Source organism: Cervus canadensis, chromosome 8 (genome assembly GCF_019320065.1).
Source record: "Cervus canadensis isolate Bull #8, Minnesota chromosome 8, ASM1932006v1, whole genome shotgun sequence".
NCBI lineage: Eukaryota > Metazoa > Chordata > Mammalia > Artiodactyla > Cervidae > Cervus > Cervus canadensis.
In genome coordinates this window covers 67,273,610-67,299,849 of record NC_057393.1, presented here as the reverse complement: position 1 = coordinate 67,299,849, position 26,240 = coordinate 67,273,610, and the positions used below count along the sequence as shown (strand labels likewise).

Genomic DNA, 26,240 nt, shown 5'->3' with positions numbered 1-26,240 from the left:
AACACTGGATTTTGTCTTAATTTATAAAAAGCTAAAAGGCAGGCATGGATATAAAGTCTTAGTTCTCGTGGCAGCGGCCACCCAGTGCTATCGTCCCAGTGATGGACACAATCGTTAATGTATTTATTATTCTTTAAGGACATGAGACATTGGAAAATGGCATTTTTCCCTTTCACGTTCTAAGGCTCTCCCCAGGACTACCAGATGAACGCCCACGCCACCTTCTTCCACCAAAGGTGGATCCTGCTAACAGGAGACTCTGGATCGAGACCATAGCGCCTCAGTCCCCAGCTCTGGGGGAAGCCTCATCTTATCAAGTGGCCCTCAGCGCATCCAGCGGATCCGCCAGCTAAGCGGAGGCCGCGCGGTTTCATCATTAATGCTCCTGAAGGACAATAGCTCATCAAGCCCCACCGAAAGCCCCGGACCCGTCGCGGAGCCTGGGCTGGCGGGGGATGAGGCTGAGCGACTCCTCCTAGAGGTGGTTATGTGGAGAAGGAGCAATCCCTTCTCCCTCCTCCTCCTCCCCCCGCTACTATCCGCGGCCCGGAGAACTGCCGCTTGCCGCCATTGACACGCACAGATAGAACCCAAAGAAAGGCAAAGAGTCCTGCCCGGCACCGGCGCCGCGCCGGCCGAACCTGCGCCCGGGGAGCGGCGCGCGGAGGGCACCGGGCGCCCGGAGCAGGCGGCGCAGCACCAGGTGAGCCCGCCATGGCGGTGGCATTATTGTTCAGGGGGCTTCGGGGTCTGGAAACAAAACGCGCCGCGGGGGCAGTGCAGGGGCCGGAGAAATCCCCCTGCCCCTCCCCGCTGCCCAGCCCCTGCGGGCGCTCCCGGAGAGCCGACCCTTCCCGCAAAAAAAAAAGAAAAAGAAAAATTAATAAATCAAGCTGCCCAACTTGCCTTCTCGGGAAATAAAGGGGGGGTTGCTAAAGAAGCGGTAAAATTCCTGGGGCCGGCGAGGAGCCGGGGGGTGGGGGGCATCTTGGGCGATGAGGGAGGGAGAAGGAGGGATGCGGGGTCCAGTCGCCGGCCCCGGGCGACGCTGGACCCGAGGGAGCGGAGGGCTCCTGGGGATGCGGAGTTGGGGCGCAGAGGGGGAAAAGGGAGGCGCCCGGCCGCAGAGGAGGGTTAGTCCGGGGGTGGTGGTCTGCGCAGGGGCCGAGAGAGCCCGGGCAGGGCCGCTCTGGGGGCCTCCGAGGGTGCCCAGGTCGGGCGCCGGCTGCTCCGGGCTGACAATGGAAGGGGCGCAGAGGCGCCGGGCGGAGGGAAGAGACCGGGGTCCGGGGGCGGGCCGCGCCAGAGAAGGTCAGGCCGGGGACGCGGGCCCCGGGAGCTAGGGTCGGGGGCTGCCGCGCGGTGAGCGGGGCGCCGCGGGCGCCTGCGAGCCCCGGGCCGGTGCGGAGGAGGGTTCGGGGCCGGGCACTCCCCTCCGGTTTCCTTTCCGGGGCGCCCGGTGCCGACGCGCGCTGCGCTTTCCCCGGGAAATGGCGGCCCCTCCGCCGCTCGCTCGGGCAGTCCCAGGTTCCCGCTTTGCGCGGGAAAATAATAATAATAATAATATTTAGGGTGAAAAGGAATAAAAGTAAAGTGTCTACGACTCAGGAAAGGGCTGCGCCGGGCGCCAGATGCGGAGCGAATCGCGCGCGGGGCGGGGACCAGCCCTGCCTCCCCGGGCGCCCAGCCCGCTCTCCAGGAGCACCCTAGTTCCAGCCTCGCCCGCCTCCAGAATTCCGCCCGCGGGTGTCCTTCCCCACCTTTCCTCCTGGGGGCGCCCTCCGCTCCTGCCCTCTTTGTTCCACACAACAACGGCCAGAAGGGCCCTGAGCCTCTGAAGGGCCAAACGCGCCTCCGGTTCACTCGTTTCCAGACCCTGATTATTCCGGGCCTGAAATGGGCCGCCGCGGACTTGAGTTAGGCCTGGTCACTGCTGGGTTTATTGGCACTGGCCCCAGGGTGGGCGAAGGGATAAAAGGGACGAGGATAGGCTGAGAAACCACAGCGCGGGTCCCTGTGTATTTTAAGGGGGAGCATCAGCGACCACAGCCCCGAGGCCCTGATGATAAACTAAGGGCAGTTTGGGTTTTCCAACAGCGCTAATGAACTAAAGTGTTAGCCTTTCCAGCCTTTTTCCAGCCCAGGGGAATTCAAAACCTCGCCTAGGTCTAAGCCCCCTGAGACCTCAGGGACCCATTCCCCAATCGGTCCAGCACAGCAAACGACTTCCTCATTTTTTTTCATTTGTTTTTGTGTCAAAATGCAATTGTACCCTCACTGGGCTGCACAGTTGCTATTGAAACGGTTCATTAGGTGAGAGAAAAAGAAACACTATTAAGAGCCAACATGTGTCTTCTTTTGTGTTGTTTCTTATTTAGGAGCAGTTCCTTTGTGAAACACAAACCAAGTTACATGTGATTCTCAATGAGTTCACATTTAGCTGAAAGCTCTCTCTCTTAACCCTTTGGAAAACTCTTCTTATTTTCAAATTAATGTTCAGAACACCAAGATTTGGAACTTCACTAGTCGATTTTTAGAATTGCTTTAGCTCAAGATTGTCATATAAATAAATATAGGCACTGCTTGGAGGGAAGTTTCTCTTGCATCACGTAATTCACACCTTTAAAACCCTTATTTCCTGTATCCACATTTCCTTTAAAAATATGCCCAGTTCTCACTCTGGTTTTTCCTACCCTTTCACAGTTCCTCCTCACCCAGATCCATTTACTGCCATACTTTGGACATTATTAATGGTTTCCTCTATTTCAAAACCCTATAAAAGAATTTACCTTCTTGGATCCAGAATGTTCCAAAGATTGTGACCCTGCTCCCTCACCATTCCATCTTGTCTAGTTCCCAGGGGTTTTGAGGCGCCTTTGGTCTCCTGTTTCCCAGCGGGTGGGACACCCTGCTAGCTATTGTCTGAGATAACCAGGTCTGTTTTCACTGCTCCCTGCCAGCAAGGCAGGAGAGAAGCCTGTCTTAGACAACTTTAAATGAAAGATATCTGTAACTTGTTCAGGGAGGAGGTATGTGCAAAAAAAAAAAAATCAACCAACTTTCTTAGAATTTTTTTCATTCTCAAAGCTAACTTGGTAAATGCTTTTGAAAAGTGTGTATTGCCCAGAGGTGAACAGAAAACTTATGGTTAGAGAGCATTCAACAAGCATTTGTGAAGTACCAGTTATTAAACCCCACTGGATGGGGGAAGAATTCCAAATATGAGGAGATCCTAGACCCTGCTTTCAGAGCACTTATACCCCCAAACCTAGGAAATAAACTATATATGAAGGTAAAAGAAGGGGAAAGGAGATTAAGATTGGCAAATTAATGGGAAAATGGGTACGTTTATATACTGCTGACAGGTGTATAAATTGATATAGCCTATTTGGAGGGAAGTTTGGCAGTGTTAAAATTAATAATGTGCACATTCTATGACCCAGCAATTCCATTTCTCAGTATATATCGTAGAGAAGCAGGCAGGCGTGTACACATATTATGTTATTCCCTTCCATGGCAGAGTTTTGGTAATTTTGAAATTGAAAAAAACCTAATGGCCAGCAGTAGAGAATGGCTGAATAAACTCTGTACATCTTCTTGGAAATTAGGAAACAGTTAAAAGAATGAAGTATACCTATATATACTGAGACAGAAAGGTCATTGAGACTTATTATTAATGGAAAAAGCAAATTGCAAAACAATATATACTGGATGGTACCACTTTCATAAAAACAAAATAAAACCATGAATTTGTATAGGTAAAAATGCATACATAAATGGATAGGAAAGGTGTAGAACGAGACACCCACTAAAAGACAAGAATTAAAGGCATTGTGGAGGAGTTTAGTCATATTAATCATACCCATCCGTAACCGTTGTTATAATATTTGAAATTTTACAACTTGGATTAATTTGTATGTTGCTTGGATAGCTAAACACAATTAATTTCAAAGTGATTGATAATATGTAATAAAAGCCATAATTAAAATGCTACAACAATTTTTAAAGGAAGAAGAGAATTCTAAGCTGGAAGGGAGGGCTTGGGCAAGGCTTCATAGAGAATGTAGCAGGATTGGAGGGAAAGAGGGAGAAGAAACAACGCAGGAGACGGACCTAGTGCAGATGCCAGGCTCTAGCTAGCACCTCCTCTTTCTTCTGCGTGATGATGTACATTCCCTCACAGGCTGAATCCTGGCCTGTCCTGCCTGCCCAGGTTCAGGCTGGGGCGTGAACTAAATGAACAGGTCACACTTGCTTTCATCGCTATGATTCTAGGAATACCTTAAGTTAGATGTAGAAGGAAAAAATGAGGACATGAGTCCTAACAGTGGTATTGACATTTTGAAAAGGAATGTAGGGGGGACTTCCCTGGCGGTCCAGTAGTTAAGACTTCGCCTTCCAACCCAGGGGGTGTGGGTTCAATCTCTGGTCTGGGAGCTAAGATCGCACATGCCTCAGGGCAAAAAAATAAAAAATTAAAAAAAATAAAACAGAAGCAATATTGTAACAAATTCAATAAAGACTTTTAAAAAATGGCCCACGTAAAAATAAATAAATAAATAAATAAAAATGGAAAGGAATGTGGTAGAAACGAGGATGGGGATTGGTTTTCCTCTGGATACTCCATGAGATATGAACTGGGAAGTAACTTGGAGGGGAAAGTGTCTGAGAAGGTGATCCATTCCCTCTCCCCAAATATCACAAAAGGAACTGCAAAATAGTTTGAAAACAAATAGTTAAGGTTGGTTTCACTCTCTCATTGAAGGAATATTTTTTTGAATATCAAATGTGTAGATAATACTATGCAAGGTGCCAGTGGGGATGAAACATACAACAAAGAGTATGAGAAACAGCCCCAGACCAGGGTTCCAAAAGTGGGGGTGAGGGGACCTGGTCTGGTCTCACACAGACTGTGTAGCCATGGTCAAGTCGTTCAGTGACCACCACCCTTCATTTTATTGTGGCGAAAATTAGGGAGGGGGTCTAAATGACTGATCACTCAGGTCCTTTTCAGTCTTAGGTTATGATGTTGTGAGATCTTATGGGTCTAACATTGTGATGATTGTGAATTCCCAGGCAGATGGGAATATGAGGTTAGTACAGGTGGGGCCCAAGGTGCCTTGAGGGAAACAAAAGCATTCCCTGCAGAGCACGTGGCTTTTGGTGTTCTCCCAGGACTAACGTTTCTTTTCCACCCCTTCACATTGCCTCCTAAAAGCAATGAAAGAAGCAGAAAGACATCACTGAGTTTTAAGCCTCATGTTATACATACATCCAGCACTGTACTATTATAATAGTCGCTTTTGAATCCAAATGTTAGCCTGCATTCTATGAAAATAGTCTCTAAACCTTTCTTTCATGGGAATAAGTCATAATAGCTAATGTTTATTAAATGCCTTCCTGCCTGCCAGGTACTAGTCCAAGCATTTTGTATGTATCGGTAAGTTTCATTCTTACAACAGCCCTAAAGACAGGTACTGTTGTTATACCCATCTTGCAGAAAAGAAAAGAGAGGTTAAAATGTGTCCAAGGTCACCGCACAACTGATGGGTGGTAGACTTAGGACTCCCACGCCAGCAGTCTCACTCCACCAACCACATCCTCATGTGTGCCTAGCGAGAACAGGAGGTACCAGCACTCCACTGATTCTCAGATTATGTTCTTTTTAAAGTTTTTTAACGTTATTGTATGCAGATTTTCTTTTAAAACTCTTCTTTATGTCACTATTTTACCTGACTGTGTCAATAAAAGATAAAGAGCATCAGATTGAACCACATCACACTGTACTGTAAACTGTCTTTGTCACGAAGTATTAAATAAGATAAATTTGGTGGTTTCTCTGAAGCCCTTACTGTTCATTTATCCATCTCACCATCCATCATACTTGGCCCGATTTATTTGACTGGCATTGCCAATTTGGACTTGGAATGGAGTAAGTAATTCAAGTCAAAATTCCCCTGCTTTGACAGAACATGTATGGAAACAGGCATAGGACCACCAGCCTCGTACAGGGATGTTTATTTCAGCTGATTCTGTGATGCCACGAGAATTAAGTACAGCAACGGTATAGTTTAGGTCAAAATTGCAACACATGGTCTGACCAAAGGTTTGAAGGTCATTTCTGGATATGAGAGGTAGTCCTGATGATATAGTTTTGATGCCTAAATGTGGTTATTTCCATGACAACAGGGTAAAAATCTAACAGAATGAAATCAAACTTTCCGGGAAAACCCAGGCCCTGTGTTCTGGCCTCGGCAATGGTTCATACACAGAACTGGGTAACTTGTATTTTTGCTGCCTTCACTGCTCAACAAAACCATAACAGTAAATAGTGGTGGTAGACTACAAAAAGGTAAGTTCCAGTAGCTCATACCATATACAACATAAACTTTTAGATCAGATGATAATTCACTGGGTTCCCCACCAGAGTGCTGAACTTCCAAATCGACAGGTCTTCCAGAATTTCAGTAAGGTGGTCATCCACTCAAGCATTGCCCCCTGCTTCTAAACTGGATTTTCACCCCTGGCTATTCTGTAGTAAACAATATAGATCATTGTCTTGGGGTGGAAAAGAAACAAGCCATAAACTCAGTGAGGTTTTTCAGGTCTGCTTTTTCTTTTCTGTGGTTATCATGGGTGATGCAATAGTGACTTCAAAGGAAAGATCACCAGCATATGATTTAATTCTACCTGACTGTTTCATTTCTAGGAATAAAGTAACAGATGGGAGTGGGGGGTCAGGAGTGACATTGTAAGCATCTTCCTAGAGTAGCAACAACTTTTAGGTCAGAAAGGACCTCAGAGGTCCACTAGTGCCATGGTTCTCCAGTGGAATCCCCTGTATCCTCAGTTGCCCAGCAGTACTGAGTGTCTGGAAGCCCTTAATGGGTCAGGCAGCACAAGGGGCTGCAGACCACTCACTGATGGACTGGTCCACTCACCCACCCCCAAAGGAGGCTACATCCCCTTCCCTCCCACTGAGCAGCTCATCTGGGTTCAAAGCTAGTCCCCTGCAAGGGTAGGTCACTGTTCCAACAATACACCTCACTATTAATTTGAAACTATTCGATTTTAAGGAAACAGGATAGTATGCCCACTGTTCTGATTTGTTAATTCTCAAAAGAGCAAAAAGACAAAACCAGGCTGGACCCAGTGAAGGGTTTTCTTTTATTATGTTTTCCGTGAGTAAATAGATTCAGGAAGGCAAACTGGTTCATTTTCTTCTGGGATGTGTTACTAACTCAGAATCAAAGAGAATTCATGGTATTTTTATTCATTCATGTATACTCATTTCTCATCTAATTAATACCATAGGTGGCCAAATATATTTATATTAGAAAGTAACAGAAGGCTAATAACAAGGAATCAAAAAAAAAATTCTTGACTCTGGTTCAATGAAGACAAAATGTTTTAAGAGTCACCAGAGATAATTGAGGAATATAAAATTTCTTATCCAGAGATTGTATAAAACTCGGGGCTTCCTGGTGGTCCGGTGGTTAAAACTTCGCCTTCCAATGCAGGGGGTGCAGGTTCCATCCCTGGTTAAGGAGCTAGGATCCCACATGCTTCATGACCAAAAAACCAGAAACAATGTTGTAATAGATTTTTGCTTTAAAAATGGTCCACATAAAAAAAAAAAATCTTAAAAAATAAAAAAGTCACCATGTACTGCAGTAGCAGCAGATAACCTAAGTCCACTCCACATCGGCTCCATCCCACGCTCTGTTCTCCATCCCTTCTAAAACGTCTCAGACAGCCGCATATCTTCTGCCTCTGAATTATAAAGAATGTGCTGGCAGTTGATTTTCCTGCCAGATTATTCCAGGACATGACTTGAAATGCTTTTTTAAACGGGACTGATTTGTAATCCAATAGTATAATTTAAATAAATTGGGTTAATGCTTGGTTCTAACTTTCGTGGTTGGTTAATTTAGTTAATTTGATCCGTGTCATCTTGATGAAATTGCATTTGATATAGCTCTTTACATTATAAATTGTTAATGCGCTTTAACATATATGATGATAAAATTATTGACTCTTCTCATTCACTTAAAGGTGGCCTTGGAAGAAAATGGTTTGGAAAGTATTACTTGTGCAATAATGATTTGCCCTTGGAGTTCATAAATGGAAGTGTAATAGAGCAAGTGATTTAGCCAGCACTGCTGAAAATGGTTTTTACAGCTACAAAATAATACTAATAAACTACTATTATTTTAATACAGTACTTATGGTAACACACCGAAATATGTTAGAATTTTATCAAGTATGAGACTGGGATTTTTTTTTGCTACCCTTTAAAAACATTTCTACATACAGTTAATGTATTTACATTGAATTCCCTTATGTCCTACCTAATTTTATTTCATCTCATTTTATTCTCCCAAAGGATAGTTTTGAAATGACAAAGTAAAGATGCTTATTGCAGGATCTGCTTTGTTTTTTCATAAATATTTACAATAGAAACTATTCTGAAGCACAGTACGACAGATTAGGGAAATATCATGGGAACTGAAGATGAATAAATTGAATAAATTTCAGCAATTTTAAAACGAATCCATTAGGGGATGACACTATGAATTTCATGTTTATAAACATTACAGAAGTTTGTTTTTAAATTTATTTCTACCATTCAAAAGCGAGAAGACCTTTTAGTTCTAGATTTAAAATAATGTATGGACAAAAACCATTACAATATTGTAAAGTAATTAGCCTCCAACTAATAAAAATAAATGGAAAAAAAATAATGTATGTATAAAAGTATTTTGATTTATATACTTCTGAAGGGAATGACCTCAAAAGAGTATTTAAAATAAACTATCTTGATAGTCTAGATCCTTCGTCAAAGTGGCTCATCAGCCCAATCAGACTACACCTGTAACACACTGGCCTATAATTATTGCTGCCAATCTCAAGTGCTGACTGCTGTCTCTTTTTATTTTTTATTTTTTTATTTATTTTATTTTTTTTGCTGTCTCTTTTTAAAAGATGGTTTGCTGAAGCTCAGGGGCAGAAAAAGTTGTCATTTAAATCAGAATTGCTGGCGGCTGCTAACAGGCCATCTTGCCAGTTGGCTACTTTGTCTTGCTCCTCATCAGTTTGTATATAATAAAAACTTCAAGAAGTTGGGGCATAAAACTTAGTTTACTCTCGATTGGCTATTTATGCTTGAGAAAGAACTTATTTAAATTAAAGGAAGATACTAGTCTAAAAAGAGCTTCCCTGGTAGCTCAGCTGGTAAAAAAAATCCCCCTGCAATGCAGGAGACCTGAATTCCATCCCTGGGTTGGGAAGATCCCCTGTAGGAGGGCATGGCAACCCACTCCAGTATTCTTGCCTGGAGAATCCCCATGGACAGAGGGTTGCAAAGAGTCGGACACAACTGAGTGAATAAGCACACAGCACATACATTGTTCTAAAGAAACCAGATTATTTTATCTTTTCATGAAGGCAGTCAGTGTATTAAGTAAAGTTTGCTGTTTCTCACCAAGAGCAATTCACTCAATAAGGGCAAATGCTTGCTTAGGATGTTTTCTTTCCTTCCACTCCTCCCATCTGGGATTACAGTATAGTTTTAAATATTGTTTATAGGAATTCCATATGCTATAATTATGCAAATACAGACACACTGAATCTGATTCTACTAGTGAGTCTTATAATCTTTCTTTTTGATGTGGACCATTTTTAAAATCTTTACTGAATTTACTGGGCTTCCCAGGTGGCCCTAGTGATAAAGAACCTACCTGCCTGTGCAGGAAACATAAGAGACATGGGTTCGATCCCTGGGTTGGGAAGATCCCCTGGCATGGCAACCCACTCCAGTATTCTTGCCTGGAGCATGCCATGGACAGAGGAGCCTGGTGGACTACAGTCCATGGGGTCAAAAGAGTTGAACGTGACTGAAGTGACTTAACACACTGAATTTATTACAGTATTGCTTCTGTTTTATGTTTTGAGGTTTTGGCCGAGAGGCATGTGGGATCTGAGCTCCCTGACCAGGGATCAAACCCAAGCCCCTTGCGACAGAAAGCAAAATTTTAACCACTGGACTACTAGGGAAGTCCGAGTCTCCTACAATGTCTTGATAAGAAATTTTATATTCCTCAATTGTCTCAGGGCCAGTTAGTTTCCACTGACTCACCTGGTGATGAAAGTAAATCTGAATTTTTCAATATGCCATTCTTATTCAATCACAAAACTCTTGAGCTTTTCCTCTTTACTGGTATACTCATTTCTAGGCTAATTCCCAAGTGATGTTTGTTAAGAGGTTAAATTAAAATGACACTTTTGATTTCCGGTCCTAAGTGATGAACTCTGAGCACCTGAGCTTTCCCAGAGCACATGCGCTTTTCCTCTGGAGCCCACAGAAACAATGGTAAAAGACATACAAAGAAAATAAGCCCTTCACAGCCAAGCAGTGGGGGCTGCTGATGGTCATCAGCAAACGGGAGGGAGATTTCAGCAAATTTCTTTCTGTGACTGAAAGCACATAGAAACGTGGATGACATCACAGAAAGAGCCACAGCTAAGAATCAAAGCAGGAGGGACCTGCCCTGAAGTTGGGCAGGGTGAAAAATGGAAAGTCATTGAAGGTCTGTCTCCACAACAGTTAGGTGAATGGGTCTCTCTCCCTCCTCTACTTCTAATAGGGCTTCTGTCAACCTGGCATTTATCCTCCAAACTGACGATCTGAGGTTTCTTCTCTAAAGAAACTGAACAACTTCAGAGCAGGTCTAGAATCTGGAGGATGGGTATGGCTCTATCAAGTAAAACTCTCATTCTGGCATTTGAGGGCTCTTAGTTCCTAACCAGGCACCCTAAGATGATGCCTGCTAATTGGCATGCCCCATGCATGTACCCTGAGGTCCCAAACAGGAACAATGCCTACCAAACAGTAGTGTGGAAAGCTTTTCTGTCTGCCTGTAGTAAGCCTCCGTGCCCTCTGCGTCTTTCATTCTTAAATATGAATGCATGCCCAAAGATCACCAGACATGGTTGGAAAGCCAACATGAAAAAGAAATAAATGGGACAACTGAGTCGATAACCTCAGACATGCAGATGACACCACACTTATGGCAGACAGTGAAGAGGAACTAAAGAACCTGTTGATGAAAGTGAAAGAGGAGAGTGAAAAAGTTGGCTTAAAGCTCAACATTGAGAAAACTAAGATCATGGCATCTGGTCCCATCACTTCATGGGAAATAGATGGGGAAACAATGGAAACAGTGTCAGACTTTATTTTCTTGGGCTCCAAAATCACTGCAGATGGTGACTGCAGCTATGAAATTAAAAGACGCTTACTCCTTGGAAGGAAAGTTATGACCAACCTAGACAGCATATTAAAAAACAGAGACATTACTTTGCCAACAAAGTTCCATCTAGTCAAGGCTATGGTTTTTCCGGTAGTCATATATGGATATGAGAGTTGGACTATAAAGAAGGCTGAGCACCGAAGAATTGATGCTTTTGAACTGTGGTGTTGGAGAAGACTTGAGAGTCCCTTGGACTGCAAGGAGATCCAACCAGTCCATCCTAAAGGCAATCAGTCCTGAATATTCATTGGAAGGACTGATGCTGAAGCTGAAGCTCCAGTTGCAAAGAGCAACTGAACTGAGTCGATAAAATAATTTAGAGAAAGAAGATGATGTAAACACACCCCATAGTTTCAGAGAGATTGGAAGATATGGTGCATTCATTAAAAAAAAAACAAAAAACAAGATGCTATGAAAAAGGAACAATCAAAGAACAAGAAAGAACGCTTGGAAATTAGCAATATGATTACCAAAATTAGAAATTAAAAAGATGGGACTTCCCTGGCAGCCCAGTGGTTAGGACTCCACACTTCCTGCAGGGGACATGGGTTCAATCCCTAGAGGGAACTAAGATCCTGCATGGGAAGAAAAGGAGTGGGGAGAGAAATTTAAAAGACTGAGAATCAGAAGGAAACGGTTGAGACTTGGGGGAGCAATCTAGGAGATCCAAGACCTGGTTTACCGACATCCCATTAAGAGACAAGTAAAGGGAGAAGTGGGAGAAATGAAAGAGATGGGGGAAATAATCAAATACATAACAGGAAAAATTCCAGGGGCTTCGAAAAATTTTCAGATTGAATAGGTTTATCATCAAGTGCTGACACCTAGACACATCCTTGTAAAATTTTAGAACACGCAGAGAAAATTTAAAAGCTTGGGGGATTGGAGTCTACCAAACTTCTCTGTAAAACTGAATGCCAAAAATGGCTCAATGGCTTCAAAACGTTGAAGCAAAATGACTTTGATGCTAGAAACTCCACCAAATAATAGTCCAAAGATCATAAGGACAATTTCATTTGTGTAAGAAAAAGTTTATCTCTCAGCACTGTCTCTGAACAGCAACATGAGGCAGATAAAAGGAAAACAAGGGAGAAAGACAGTAAGGAGGAAGTCATGGCATCCAGGATGAGCTGGGAAGACAGCCCCAGGATGACCACCGGGTAAAACAACCACTCCCCACTGGAGCCCAGGGCAGAGGGCTCCAGGAACAATGTCTCTGGGGGAAAAGTGCCCCCTGCAAACAACAGTGTGACCTAAAAGCTGGGTGACGCCCCAACCAGGGATCAAACCCAAACCCCCTGCAGCGAAGGCTTCCCCAAAGGCTCAGCAGTGAAGAATCCATCTGCAATGCAGGGGATGCAGGTTCGATCCCTGGGTCGGGAAGATCCCCTGGGGGAGGAAATGGCAACCCACTCCAGTATGCTTGCCTGGAAAATCTCATGGACAGAGGAGCCTGGTGGGCCACAGTCCGTAGGATCACAGTCAGACACAGCTGAGCCATAGAGCACTAGTCAGTTGCAGTGAAAGCCCAGAGTCCTAACCACTCGGCCGCCGGGGAGCTCCCAAGGCACGCTTCTCTTCTGTCAACACGAACAAGATAAGTACCGTCAACCCTCATCATTCATGGATTCCATATGTGTAACTCGCCCACTCACTAAAATTTATTGGTAACCCAAAAATCAATACTTGTGGCACTTTTGCAGTCATTCAAAGACATGCACAGAGCAGGAGAGGCTGACCCGTCCACTGCGCACCTTCCCAGCTGAGATCAAACAAGGCCACACTCTGCCTTCTTCTTTCATCTTCCACCTTGTACACGAGTCTTCATCGTGGTCTATTTAGTGCCATGTTTTTCACTTTTGTGCTTTCTGTTAGTAACCTCACTGCTCAAAATACCCCCAAGTGTAGTCTTGAAGTGATGTCTAGTGTTTCTAAGGGCATGGAGGCTGAGATGTGCCTTATGTAGAAAATATGTGTGTTAGATAAGCTCTGTTCAAGCAAGAGTTATTGATGCTGGCCATTTCAGTGTTAGTGAATCAACAATTCATATTACATAAGGTGTCTTTGAACAGAAACATACATCAGACAAGGTTGTGTGTTGATCCCTTGATGAAAATGTTGTGATCAGAGGCTCACAGCAACCCAACCCCGTTTCCCCAGAATAGTTGTTCACCACTCACTAGCGCAGTGTCCTGCCTACTTTATAGAACACATTATAGCACATGGAACTCTGCTCAATGTTATGTGACAGCCTGGATGGGAGGGGAGTTTGGGGGAGGATGGGGACATGTGTATGTATGGCTGAGTCCCTTTGCAGTCCATCTGAAACAATCACAACATTGTTAACTGGCTATACTCAGTATAAAATAAAGTTTGGTTTTTTTTTTAAAGAACTACTGCACATAACAAGGCTCAACTGTAATTACACAAATACCTCATTTTATTGTGCTTCGCGAATACTGCAGTTTTTCACAAATTGAAAATTTATGGCAACCCTGCCTTGAACAAGTCTACTGGAGCCATTTTTCCCACAGGATTGACTCACTTAGTGTCTCTGTATCACTTTTGGTAATTCTCACAGTATTTCCAACATTTTCATGATTATTCTTTTTGTTACGGTGATTTGCGATCAGTGATCTTACTGATGTTACTGTTGTAGCTGTTTTGGCATCTTTTTAGCAGTAAATTATTTTTTAATTAAGGTATGTACTTTTTTTTAGACATAATGCAGTGCTGTGTGCTTGGTCACTCAGTTGGGTCTGACTCTTTGCGACCCCATGGACTGTAGCCCGCCAGGCTCTTCTGTCCATGGGGATTCTCCAGGCAAGAATTTTGGAGTGGGTTGCCCTGCCTTCCTCCAGGGGATCTTCCCAACCCAGGGATCAAACCCAGGTCTCCCACATTGAAGGCAGATGATTTTTCACTGTCTGAGCCAACAGGGACGCCCAAGACATACTGCTATTGCATGCTTAACAGACCACAGTGAAGGGAAAACATAACTTTTATATGTGCTGAGAAGCCAAAAAATCCGTGTGACTCACTTTATGGGGTTATTCTGGAGCAACACCTAAAGGAGATCAGTCCCAGTTGTCCATTGGAAGGACTGATGCTGAAGCTGAAACTCCAATACTTTGGCCACCTCATGCGAAGAGTTGACTCATTGGAAAAGACCCTGATGCTGGGAGGGATTGGGGGCAGGAGGAGAAGGGGACAACAGAGGATGAGATGGCTGGATGGCATCACCAACTCGATGGACATGAGTTTGAGTAAACTCTGGGAGTTGGTGATGGACATGGAGGCCTGGCGTACTGCGATTCATGGGGTCGCAAAGAGTCGGACACGACTGAGCGACTGAACTGAACTGAACTGAACACCTACAATATCTCTGAGGTATGCCCGTAGTAACTTGGGTGGGTGTGTGGAGTGTCCTAGCGTTGGACCACAGAGAAGGAAGTGTGATGCTGGCATCCCACTCAGGTCTGACGGGAATGATATTTACAAAGCCTTCATCATGTAAATGCTGTTCATTGGCATTTATTTTTAAAATTTCACCTAGGGACAAAATTGTGATTACAGAACAAAATAGAGATGTAATTCAGGATAGTGGAAAATACAGAAGAGAGAGGTAGAAATAGGAAAGTAAAGTCGGGAGGTGAGGGCCAAGGAAAGATTGGGGGCCCCACATCCTCATTTTACATTGGGAAGGCTTAGGAATTAGTACCTAAACTTGTGTGTGTGAAAGTTGCTCAGTCATGTTCAACTCTTTGAGACCCCATGGATTATACAGTCCATGGAATTCTCCAGGCCAGAATACTGGAGTGGGTAGCCTTTCCCTTCCCCAGGGATCTTCCCAACCCAGGGATCAAACCCAGGTCTCCCACATTGCAGGCGGATTGTTTACCAGCTGAGCCACAAGGGAAGCCCAGCAATACTGGAGTGGGTACCCTGTTCCTTCTCCAGTGGATCTTCCAACACAGGAATCGAACTGGAGTCTCCTGCATTGCAGGCAGATTCTTTACCATCTGAGTTGTCAGAGAAGCCCTAAAGTTGATGGAGTCAGAAACGGGGATTGAAACATATTATTTAAAGTTTTCAGTGCAATCAGTGATGGAAATAAAATTATAAACTTCTTTACCTTTTCGATTTATTTTTTTGTTGTGTGAAAGTATTATAGATTTAAAGATAAATTCAAAATTTTAAATAACTTCTTTAACTTTCTTGTTTTCCCTGCTTTAGGGAGACCCTGAGCAAGTCCTAATTATATGTTTCAGCTTATATAAGCTCACAGAGAATTTAGGGTCTCGGCCATTTTTTCACAGAGCCCAGAAAAGCCTTCCATTCCATTTATTAAGTGGTTCCATCTCAACAGCTAATAAGTATTTCTGTCCTAACAATTTAGTCGGAGAAGGCAATGGCAACCCACTCCAGTACTCTTGCCTGGAAAACCCCATGGACGAAGGAACCTGGTAGGCTGCAGTCCATGGGATCGCTAAGAGTCAGACACGACTGAGTGACTTCATTTTCACTTTTCACTTTCATGCATTGGAGAAGGAAATGGCAACCCACTCTAGTGTTCTTGCCTGGAGAACCCCAGGGACAGGGGAGCCTGGTGGGCTGCTGTCTATGGGGTCGCACAGAGTCAGACACGACTGAAGCAACTTAGCAGCAGCAGCAATTTAGTAGCCATTTGAAAAACTAATAACACATGAATTAGAAGAACAATTGCATCCCATTCTTAAATAACCAGGGATGAGTTAGAAAGAGGGGGTGTACACCTGTTGGACACTACATGATTTCTCACACCTTGGAATCAGATTGAACACCCCATTCTCATTCACATTCATTTTCACCCCACACTTGCTTATAATCACAACAGCCAATAACTCAGCTTTGCAAAGATACAGAATCACCAAAAGGAAGATAGTATAATCTACCCTGAAGCACTGGTGGAACCACAATAAGCTGGTAGTTGTGGAGGCAACCAGAGTTTGACTATCACCGTAGTCCACTTGAAAGCTGAGACATTCGCTGTTTTGTCCCAAACTTGGCACACAGTTTGAGAACCATGGCTCTAGCATCTTTAGAACTTTATTATCATCTGTCATGCAACTTCATTGGAAAATATTTGAGGCCAAAGGCCATGTATATTTTACAATATCTAATGTAGTTTCTTGTTCAATAATAAGTGCTCCATAAATACTTTCATTGAATCGATGATCTCATAGATTGTAAGAGCATGCTGACTTCTAGAGATTAAAAGAAAATTTTAAGTGCATCATAAAATCAGTGAAATACAATAGCTATTCAAATAGGCTGGTGTGAGTTTATTGCCCACGTCTGAGTCAGTGCTGCAATTTAATATTTACCCTTGTGATACCTGTAAAGTCTAACCCATCGGTGTTCTTATGGACTTAAAACACAAACATAAAAATAAATCCTAAAACAACAGAGTCTGATATGCCCTCTTTCCCAGCACAAACAAAGCCAGTGGTGTCCTCCCAACCGCTGTGCTCCCAGAGGTGAAAGGCAGTGAGCAGACAACACTCATTTTCCCTGCCTCTTCCATGAGTTTTATATTCCTCCCCTCCCTCAACTTAACATGCTTACAACTCTTCTATTCACTTTGCAAGTCATTATGAGACTTTATACAGTAGTCGTACCCTAGTCTTTCAGATGTGGAAGGAAGGTATGATGCGGATCTGGCTTGTACCTGATCTGCTTTCCCATTCCTCTCTCGTCCCCCGCATAGTGTGTATAAGCACTGGAAGAGCTTCGTCCAGCCGTCTTCCTCCTTCAGTCCTATAAACAAACATCACACTGTAGTCCTTAAGCTCTGCCTAGATCTCATAGACAGAATGCCTGATGAACTATGGATGGAGGTTCGTGACACTGTACAGGAGACAGGGATCAAGACCATCCCCATGGAAAAGAAATGCAAAATGGTTGTCTGAGGAGGCCTTACAAATAGCTGTGAAAAGATGAGAAGTGAAAAGCAAAGGAGAAAAGGGAAGATATACCCATTTGAATGCAGAGTTCCAAAGAATAGCCAGGAGAGATAAGAAAGACTTCCTCAGCGATCAATGCAAAGAAATAGAGGAAAACAACAGAATGGGAAAGACTAGAGATCTCTTCAAGAAAATTAGAGATACCAAGGGAACATTCCATGCAAAGATGGGTTCAATAAAGGACAGAAATGGTATGGACCTAACAGAAGCAGAAGATATTAAGAAGAGGTGGCAAGAATACACAGAAGAACTGTACAAAAAAGATCTTCACAACCCAGATAATCACGGCGGTGTGATCACTCACCTAGAGCCAGACATCCTGGAATGTGAAGTCAAGTGGGCCTTATAAAGCATCCTTGAACAAAAGCTAGTGGATATGATGGAATCCAGTTGAGCTATTTCAAATCTTGAAAGATGGTGCTGTGAAGGTGTTGCACTCATATGCCAGCAAATTTGGAAACTCAGCAAGTGCCACAGGAACTGGAAAAGGTCAGTTTTCATTCCATTCCAAAGAAAAGGCAATCCCAAAGAATGCTCAAACTACCACACAATTGCACTCATCTCACACACTAATAAAGTAATGCTCAAATTCTCCAAGCCAGGCTTCAGCAATACGTGACCGTGAACTTCCAGATGTTCAAGCTGGTTTTAGAAAAGGCAGAGGAACCAGAGCTCAAATGGCCAACATCTGTTGGATCATCAAAAAAGCAAGCAAGTTCCAGAAGAACATCTATTTCTGCTTTATTGACATGCCAAAGCCTTTGACTGTGTGGATCACGATAAACTATGGAAAATTCTGAAAGAGATGGGAATAACCAAGAACACCTGACCTGCCCTCTTGAGAATCTGTTGCAGGTCAATGGAAGCAACAGTCAGAACTGGACATGAACAACAGACGGTTCCACTGGAAAAGGAGTATATCAGGTGTATATTGTCACTCCTGCTTGTTTTAACTTGATTTCAGAGTTCATCATGAAAATGCTGGGCTTGGAATAAAGCACAAGCTAGGATCAAGAAATTGCTGGGAGAAATATCATAACCTCAGATATGCAGACAAAACCACCTTTATGGCAGAAAGTGAAGAATAACTAAAGAGCCTCTTGATGAAAGTGAAAGAGGAGAGTGAAAAAGTTGGCTTAAAGCTCAACATTCAGAAAACTAAGATCATGGCATCTGGTCCCATCACTTCATGGCAAATAGATGGGGAAACAGTGGAAACAGTGTCAGACTATTTTTTTGGGCTCCAAAATCACTGCAGATGGTGACTGCAGCCATGAAATTAAAAGACGCTTACTCCTTGGAAGGAAAGTTATGACCAACCTAGATAGCATATTAAAAGGCAGAGACATTACTTTGGCAACAAAGGTCCATTTAGTCAGGCTATAGTTTTTTCAGGGTCCATGTATGATGTGAGAGTTGGACTGTGAAAGAAAGTTGAGCGTCCGAAAAATTGATGGCTTTGAACTGTGGTGTTGGATGAAGACTGAGAGTGCTCTTGGACCTGCAAGGGGATCCACCATCCATCCTAAAGAGATCAGTCCTGGGTGTTCATTGGAAGGACTGATGCTGAAGCTGAAACTCCAATACTTTGGCTACCTCATGCGAAGAGTTGACTCATTGGAAAAGACCCTGATGCTGGGAGGGATTGGGGGCAGGAGGAGAAGGGGATGACAGAGGATGAGATGGATGGTGGCATCACCAACTCGATGGACATGAGTCTGAGTAAACTCCGGGAGTTGGTGATGGACATGGAGGCCTGGCGTGCTGCGATTCATGGGGTCGCAATGAGTCGGACACGACGGATCGACTGAACTGAACTGAATTAGAACTTGTTTTCAAGGAGAAGGTAAGTAAATGTAAACATTTAATTATTAGTCTAGTGAAACAAGTTTCCCTTTGCTGTAGTTCTTCTCTCTTTCCAGGAGTGGCCCTCCACAGAGATTCATATTCACAAGAGTAAGGAAACCTGTGTTCAAGTTTTTTAACTCCTGTATTACCAAGCCTGCATAGAGTCTGGGGTGGTCTGGAAAAGAAGGAAGTTAAAGGTTATCTTTTCTCACCACTCCGGGTAGAGTCCAGTGCAGGCTGGGGGGCAGGGGGGATTTGGAAAGTAGGGTCTTCTCTCAAGTGGGCTGAGGAGGTTCTACCCTTCCTTCCATTTATGGGTCCCGGCAGGTGTGACCTATTAGCTCCCATGAGCCTACTGTCTGCTTCCCGAAGGATTCCTGGACGCCATCTGATTCAACGTGCAGGGGCCTCCCAGCCCTCGAGGCCAGGAGTTAGGCACCTGGCTGCCAGCACAATGCAACCGGAGGGAGACCCCTTCCAGGGCCCGAGAGTGAGCTCTCATCTAACACTTGGAAATGAATTGTCCAAGGAGACACACACACTGACAAAACAAAAGACTTCACTGGCAAGGGGGTGGAGAACACAGGGTAAGGGAACCCAGGAGGGCTGCTCTGCACATGGCTCGCTGTCTCAGGGTTTTTGGTGGGGGGGGGTTAGTTTTTGGGTTGACTCTGGCCAGGCATCTTGCTTGTGCTCATACTTGGTCTGATCAGGGTTCTTTCTAGTGGGGCGGGCATCTCTCAGCCAAGATGGGTTCCAGCGTGAGGGTTTCTGGGAGGTTGGCAGAATATATCGCCCTCCTGATCAGGACCTCCTGTAGTGAGACTCGTAGTTCATGCAAATGGTTATTATTGTGCCTGGCCACAGCGAGTGGTTTTGGTCACTAGTTCCCTATCAAAAAGACGGGTCCTCAGACACAAAGATTCTCCAGTCCTAATAAAGCACGTGCAACAGTCAGCCTCACATTTAGACTTCAAATAGCGCTGCATCCCTAGCTCTAAGGCCCTTTTGTTGTTCAGTCGCCAAGTCGTGTCCTCTTTTGCAACCCCATGGCTACATGGACTGTAGCCACCGGGCTTCTCGGTCCATGAGGTTCTTCAGGCAAGAATACTGGAGTGGGTTGCCATATCTGGAAGTCAAAGGAAGAAATTCCCGATACAATGTTTGGGGTGATCCCTACATTTTATAGTGTTCAGCTTGTACGTTACTTCATTTGATCTAACCCTTGTTTTCCTTTTTGGCTATTTTATCTTCATGAATGTGTTAGGCATCAATTCCCTAAAGTCCCCTATTTCTCTTCTACTGCCAGTCCTCATTTCCAACTTATAGGGCAATTTGTGACTCCACTTGGCTAATTCTGGGAGAGTCCCTGGGTGGCTTTATCCTGCACACATAGTCATTCCCTGTCTGTTTTCATTTGAGAAAATGTCCTGGGGGTGGGGGATGAAGGGGTCCTGCCCTTGTGGCGTTTGTGCTTCGTGGGTTTTGCTCTCTGTCAGAGAGATCATGACCATCCAGCACATCTACTGTAGCCATGGCGTATATCCATCCTGTGATGGGCTTTTCAGGTGGTTTCCTTGGCAACCAGACCTACTAATCCTCCCCCTCCCCCAACTTACCAGTAACTGGAAAAAGCACATAATTGGTTTAGTGGAGTTACAAACACTAACACATCTTTATACACCTGCACAGACTTTTAACTCTTTAGAACTCATTTCTTAAAGAGACAGCTTCTTTTCCAGAGCCACTGAAAAGTGCATTTTCAAAGATTGGAATGTTTAAGATCAGAGGGGCCTTCAGGATCAGTCAGTCACCTCCCTGTTTTACAGAGGAGGCCCACATGAATGACACATAGAGCTCCCATAGCTGGTCATGAAGAAGTGGGACCACACCCAGGGACTCCTGCCTGGTCCCCGGCTCTTTCCACTACACCAGGGGCCACCCCCGTTTGAATGTCACCAGTGGCTAGCCAGCATGTGCCACAAAGCTGTCCCTGAGAACAGCAACTGTTTAACATTGTTTGGAGTGTTCCCTGTCCCCCAGGACAGCGCTGACCAGTAGGTACTTCATACACTTAACTAATGCCTGACCTAAGTTTCTTTAATATGAATTGATGGTCATAATCCTGATATGCAGCTACTTGCTCCAACATAGGGAGGACAGCTGTAAATGGATTTGTGAGAGTTTGCAGCAAATGCACAGAAATGTGGAAGTTCTAAAAACATTGATGCTGTCTTATCCTTGCGCCTTACCGGGAAAGAGATAATGTTCTTAGGCTATTTGCTAATCTTTCTCGTACTTAACTTTGATGAATACCTACATCTCTCGGTGGCAAAATGACACATAAAATAGGAGTGCAGTAAGTACATAAGAACATATGAAAAGAATGTATGTAAAGTATGTAAAGAAAAATGCCTCTAACTTACATCATTTACCTCTGAGATAAGAGGGTGCTGAGAATGGGGTTTGTTGCTAATTCCATGGTTTTTATATAAAAATCCTCAGTTATACAGAGTAATCAGATACTTTAGAAAATTGAGCTCCATGTTCAGTCTTCCGTCTGGATTAAATAAATACCAGTTCTGTGTCTTTCATATTAGCCATGAGTTTATTTATCTAGCACTTTCTTCTATCGTTTTTTTCTTCTTTCATTGACATCTTGGTTGTTGGCAAACCGACCGAGCCAAAATTTGTGTTGCCCCAACAGGTAGAACCAATTTTAATTTATTTTTGACCTTCTCATTTTCCATCCCCAAAGAAAGGGGCCACTGAAAACAATGTTGCCCTTGGGCCAGAGAGGTTTGATTAACATTTTTCCTAGAAAACTTTTGTTTCCTTTTTTTTGGTCCTTCTTGTTTGTAATTTGCTTTTACTTATTCTAGCTTATATTCCTTTATTTGGTTATAATACTCTCTCCACCAACAGGTTAAGCTGTATTACAATTCTCTGAATTAGTTTTAGCCTTACAAAGACTTCTTCAGAAGTATACAATTATTTTTCATCTTTGCACTAAAGATAGCTTCCTGAAATAACAATAAATCATATACATATCTCTCCATGCATTGTACCGAAGTCACCTCTTTGTGCTGATTCTGAAGTTCCTCCCCCAATCACCCTGGGTTCCCCATTCCAAAGAGCAAGAGTCCGAGTTGTGCTATGGTTTTCCATTTGCTGTGTTACTCTGCATTAGCATATTCAATAAAACGGCCTCTTCTGCCATGTTTCTGTTTGCAAGGATACTACATTGCTAGAGAATTTAGAAAAGTGTTTCCATCTAAAAGGTGCACATCAGCTCTGAGTTGTGGATCAAAGCTAACCATTATGATAGGCATGGCCATATTAACTTTGTACTATTTATTAACAAGAGGCAGAAGCAAATCACGGCAAAGAGGAACCATACTGGTTTGCTTGTTGCTGCTGTAACAAGTTATCCCCCAAATTTAGTGGCTTTGAACAATACAAATTTATTCTCTTACAGTTCTAGAAGTCAGAAGTCCAAAATCATTTTCTTTTTTAAACTTATTTAATTTTATTATTTCTTTGGCTACGGTGGGGCTTCGTTGCTGCACATGGGCTTTCTCTAGTTGTGGTGAGCAGGGCTGCTCTGTAGCTTGGGTGAGCGGGCTTCTCTGCGGTGGCCTGTCAGGTTTCGGAGCACTTGTTCTAGGCACGTGGGCTCAGTAGTTGTGGCGCATGGGCTTCGCTGCTCCTCTGCATGTGGTATCTTCCCGGACCAGGGAGCGAACCTGTAGCCCCTGCATTGACAGGCAGATTCTTATCCGGTGGACCACCAGGGGAGTCCCAAAATCATTTCCAGTGAGTAACATGAAGGTGTCAGCAGGGCTGGTTCCTTTGGGATGCTCTGAGGGGAGAATCCATCTCCTGCTGTCATCCTGTCACTCCTCTCATCTCCCTCCCTTCTTAGAAAGACCCTTGCAATTACATTAGACCCACCCAGATAATCCAGGATAACCTCTCCCACTTAATCACATCTCCAGAGGGTCTTTGGCCACATGAGTGAGTGATAGTCGCTCAGTTGTGTCCGCCTCTTTGCGACCCCATGGACTGTAACCCACTAGGCTCCTCTGTCCATGGGATTCTCCAGGCAAGAATACTGGAGTGGGTTGCCGTTTCCTTCTACAGGGGATCTTCCCAACCCAGGGATGGAACACGCGTCTCCTACGTTGCAGGCAGATTCTTTACCATCTGAGCCACCAGGGAAGCCTACTATGAAAAGACATTTCTGAGTATAAAGACAGAGCCACTTAAAAAGTATCAGCAGATACATGCTTGATAGCCAATTCACAGATTCTGGAGATGAAGTGGATTTCGTTGGAGACTGACCACAGGACCACCGGGTGTCCCTCTCCTGAGTTTCTGTGGCCTCTCCTGCGGAGGCTGGGCTGGCTGGGTGGGATGGGGAGTTGTTTGTGGGCGGGCGTGCGGACACCCAGCTCCCATCTGCAGCGCCCTGCAGTGGCGGCCAGGACTCAGCTACCTCCCCGGGGCTCTCAGGTGGGTCACAGGTGCCCTGGGGCCGCACCAGTCGCCCTTGCTCACCCTGCCATCTCTCCTTTCCAGCATCGAGTCAGTGCCCGGAGGCCACCGTGTAAAGCAAGCTGAGAGGGAAACTAAGGCAAGATGTCGGGCCGGAGCGGGAAGAAGAAAATGTCGAAGCTGTCGCGTTCAGCCAGGGCCGGGGTCATCTTCCCGGTGGGCAGGCTGATGCGGTACCTGAAGAAAGGGACGTTCAAGTACCGGATCAGCGTGGGTGCTCCCGTCTACATGGCCGCAGTCATCGAGTACCTGGCAGGTAATGTGAACACGCTGGGCAGGTAACCCTCCCCCCGACCCCCACACCCAGGCTGGGCAGGGGAGCCTTCATTCATCCTGTGGCTGTCTCAGGGTCGCTGTGGGCAGTACCAGGGTTTCGGCTTGCCTGATTGACTAAAACTGACTCCTGCAGGCTTTAGGGAAAAGGACAGAGAATCCACATGAAGGGAAGAGAAACAAAGGGACTTTTCTAGGCCACCCCAAGAGAGGTGTGTCTTGCTGTACACAAATGTAATACGTAAATTTCTAGATTCCCACAGAAGACAAACTACAGGGAAGATAGGGGGTTGCTATTCATTTTGCAGGCGAGTTTTTCACTTTTACTTCAGGGTCCTCACTCAACGTCAGTTCTCCTGCTGTACTGAACTCAATGTCCATAAATAATGGACTCAATGTCCGTAAGTAATGCTGACCCCGGCATTGAAAGCATCTTCAGTTGGTTCTATAAAGCCAACAATATTTTAATTTTACTCTCCATTACAGAGGTAGTCCTCTGTCTACAGATATATTGGAAATAGTTTCCCATGTTGGTTGCTAAAATTATTATTATTATTTTTTTTAGTGAAAGATGACATTCTTATTGTGTGTGGTCTCTATCTATTTGAGGACTTTATATTTAGCTTTTTTGCTGTGGCTCTCTTATGTCTTAAACAGAAACCAAACTTCACAGTATCAAAGCATATATACATATATAAAATATATAAGTATAAAAATAGGTATGAAGAAATGTGATTAGTTCCTTGAGAGGTCATTTTAGCTATAAGCAACAATATCCCTGACTTTGCCCAAAGTTAACAGATTCTCCAGATACCAGGGTTAAATCCTGGTTAAGTCCATAGGGTTACAGAACAAACCTCCCCAAACTGTCTACCCGGGAAGCCGAGCTCCCTACAGCGGCAGGATGACCCAGCTTCTGTCACCAGATCCCTCTTTCCCTCCTGCTTCCCCTTCAAGAGGAGCCTCTTCCTTCTCTTTATCTACTCAGTCCTGTTCTGCCCTCTTGGTCCCCACTGCTCACCAAGCAACACTTACTGGCAGGAGGTTTGCTGTGATCCACCCATGGAAACTTCCTCCCCCTGGAGCTTCCATCAGGCAGACCTTGGCGTCTTGAGTCTTTATCTTCTCATGAAAAGAAACGCTGGTTCCTGAGCTAGACGTGTTTTGGGAGGATCCTTTAGGAGGTCGGAGAGAAGGGCAGGAGGGATCTGAAAGGCAAATCAATCAAGTGTGATACAGCAGTGCTTCTCAAAGTGGGGGTCACTCTGGGAATCTTGTGGATAAGGTCAGGGGTAAGGCCTGAGACTCTGCATTTCTGACACGCTACAATGATGCTGATGCTGCTGGTCCGGGGACCACTCAGAGGAGTGATTTTAGCCAGTCTTTCAGCAGCATGAATGCTTGTTTAAATGCAGGCTCCCGGCTGCACAGCCCGCACCCCCAGGGGTCTGATTCACTGGATCTGGAGTGGGACCCAGGAATTTGATAGGAGAAAATCTCCTGACTCAGAGGGAGAGGAGGGACTTTGAAAGTGCTGACTGAAGCTTTAAAACAACCTGTCAGGTCCGTGTCACCCACTGATGCGGGAAGACCCTGAGTAACCCAGAGATGCCATAGCCTCCAAGCAGGGAGCCAGGGTTCCCTGAGGTTCTTCAATCCCAAGCCATGCATTTTCTACTTCAATACACTGCTCCATTGCAATGTTTGTATAATCAAAATAATTAGTACTTCCAGCGCCTCCATGTAGCCAAAGACTAAACTGTGCGTAACAGAACAAAATTTGGCCTTTTCAATCACCAGTGACTCTCTTCTTTGGTTCACATGTGTTTGATGAGAAAGCTTATGTTTTCCTCTCCACTCATTCAACAAATATTGGCCAAGCTTCTACCTGTCAGTGCACACAGTAAGTCCTTAGACTTTTTCCTGGTAATAGCATTGGGCTGTTCATATGATTTTTCATTTATTTTGGCTTACAGCCACGAGACCCCATAGCAATGCATATTATAGCCTGAATGTCACACTCTGGACTTTGAGACAGCACATCCGTGAAGAATGATGGTGTCTCAGAATATCACCCATTTTCTCATAGCCCTTCATTCACTCAACAGACATTTATTGAGCACCTACTATATGCCAGGTGTGGTTCTAGATGCTGAGGATACAGCAGAGACCAAGGCAGACAGGAGTCCCTGCCTTGGAGCAGAGTGCATTCTGGAGAGAGAAACGGTCAACAAATGAGTGAGGTGCA

The 26,240-nt window shown here is 44.5% G+C and overlaps 1 protein-coding gene across 1 annotated transcript in view; it reads left to right on the top strand.

Moving 5' to 3' along the window:
* Positions 1-382: 382 nt before the first annotated feature.
* Positions 383-26,240, top strand: part of LOC122446459 (core histone macro-H2A.2) — a 53,509-nt gene continuing 27,651 nt past the window's right edge. Inside the window, exons 1-2 of the mRNA XM_043476722.1 lie at positions 383-703; positions 23,744-23,975. Coding sequence (XP_043332657.1) covers positions 23,804-23,975 — 172 coding nt within the window. The 5' untranslated portion in view covers positions 383-703; positions 23,744-23,803. The remainder of the gene's footprint in view (positions 704-23,743; positions 23,976-26,240) is intronic.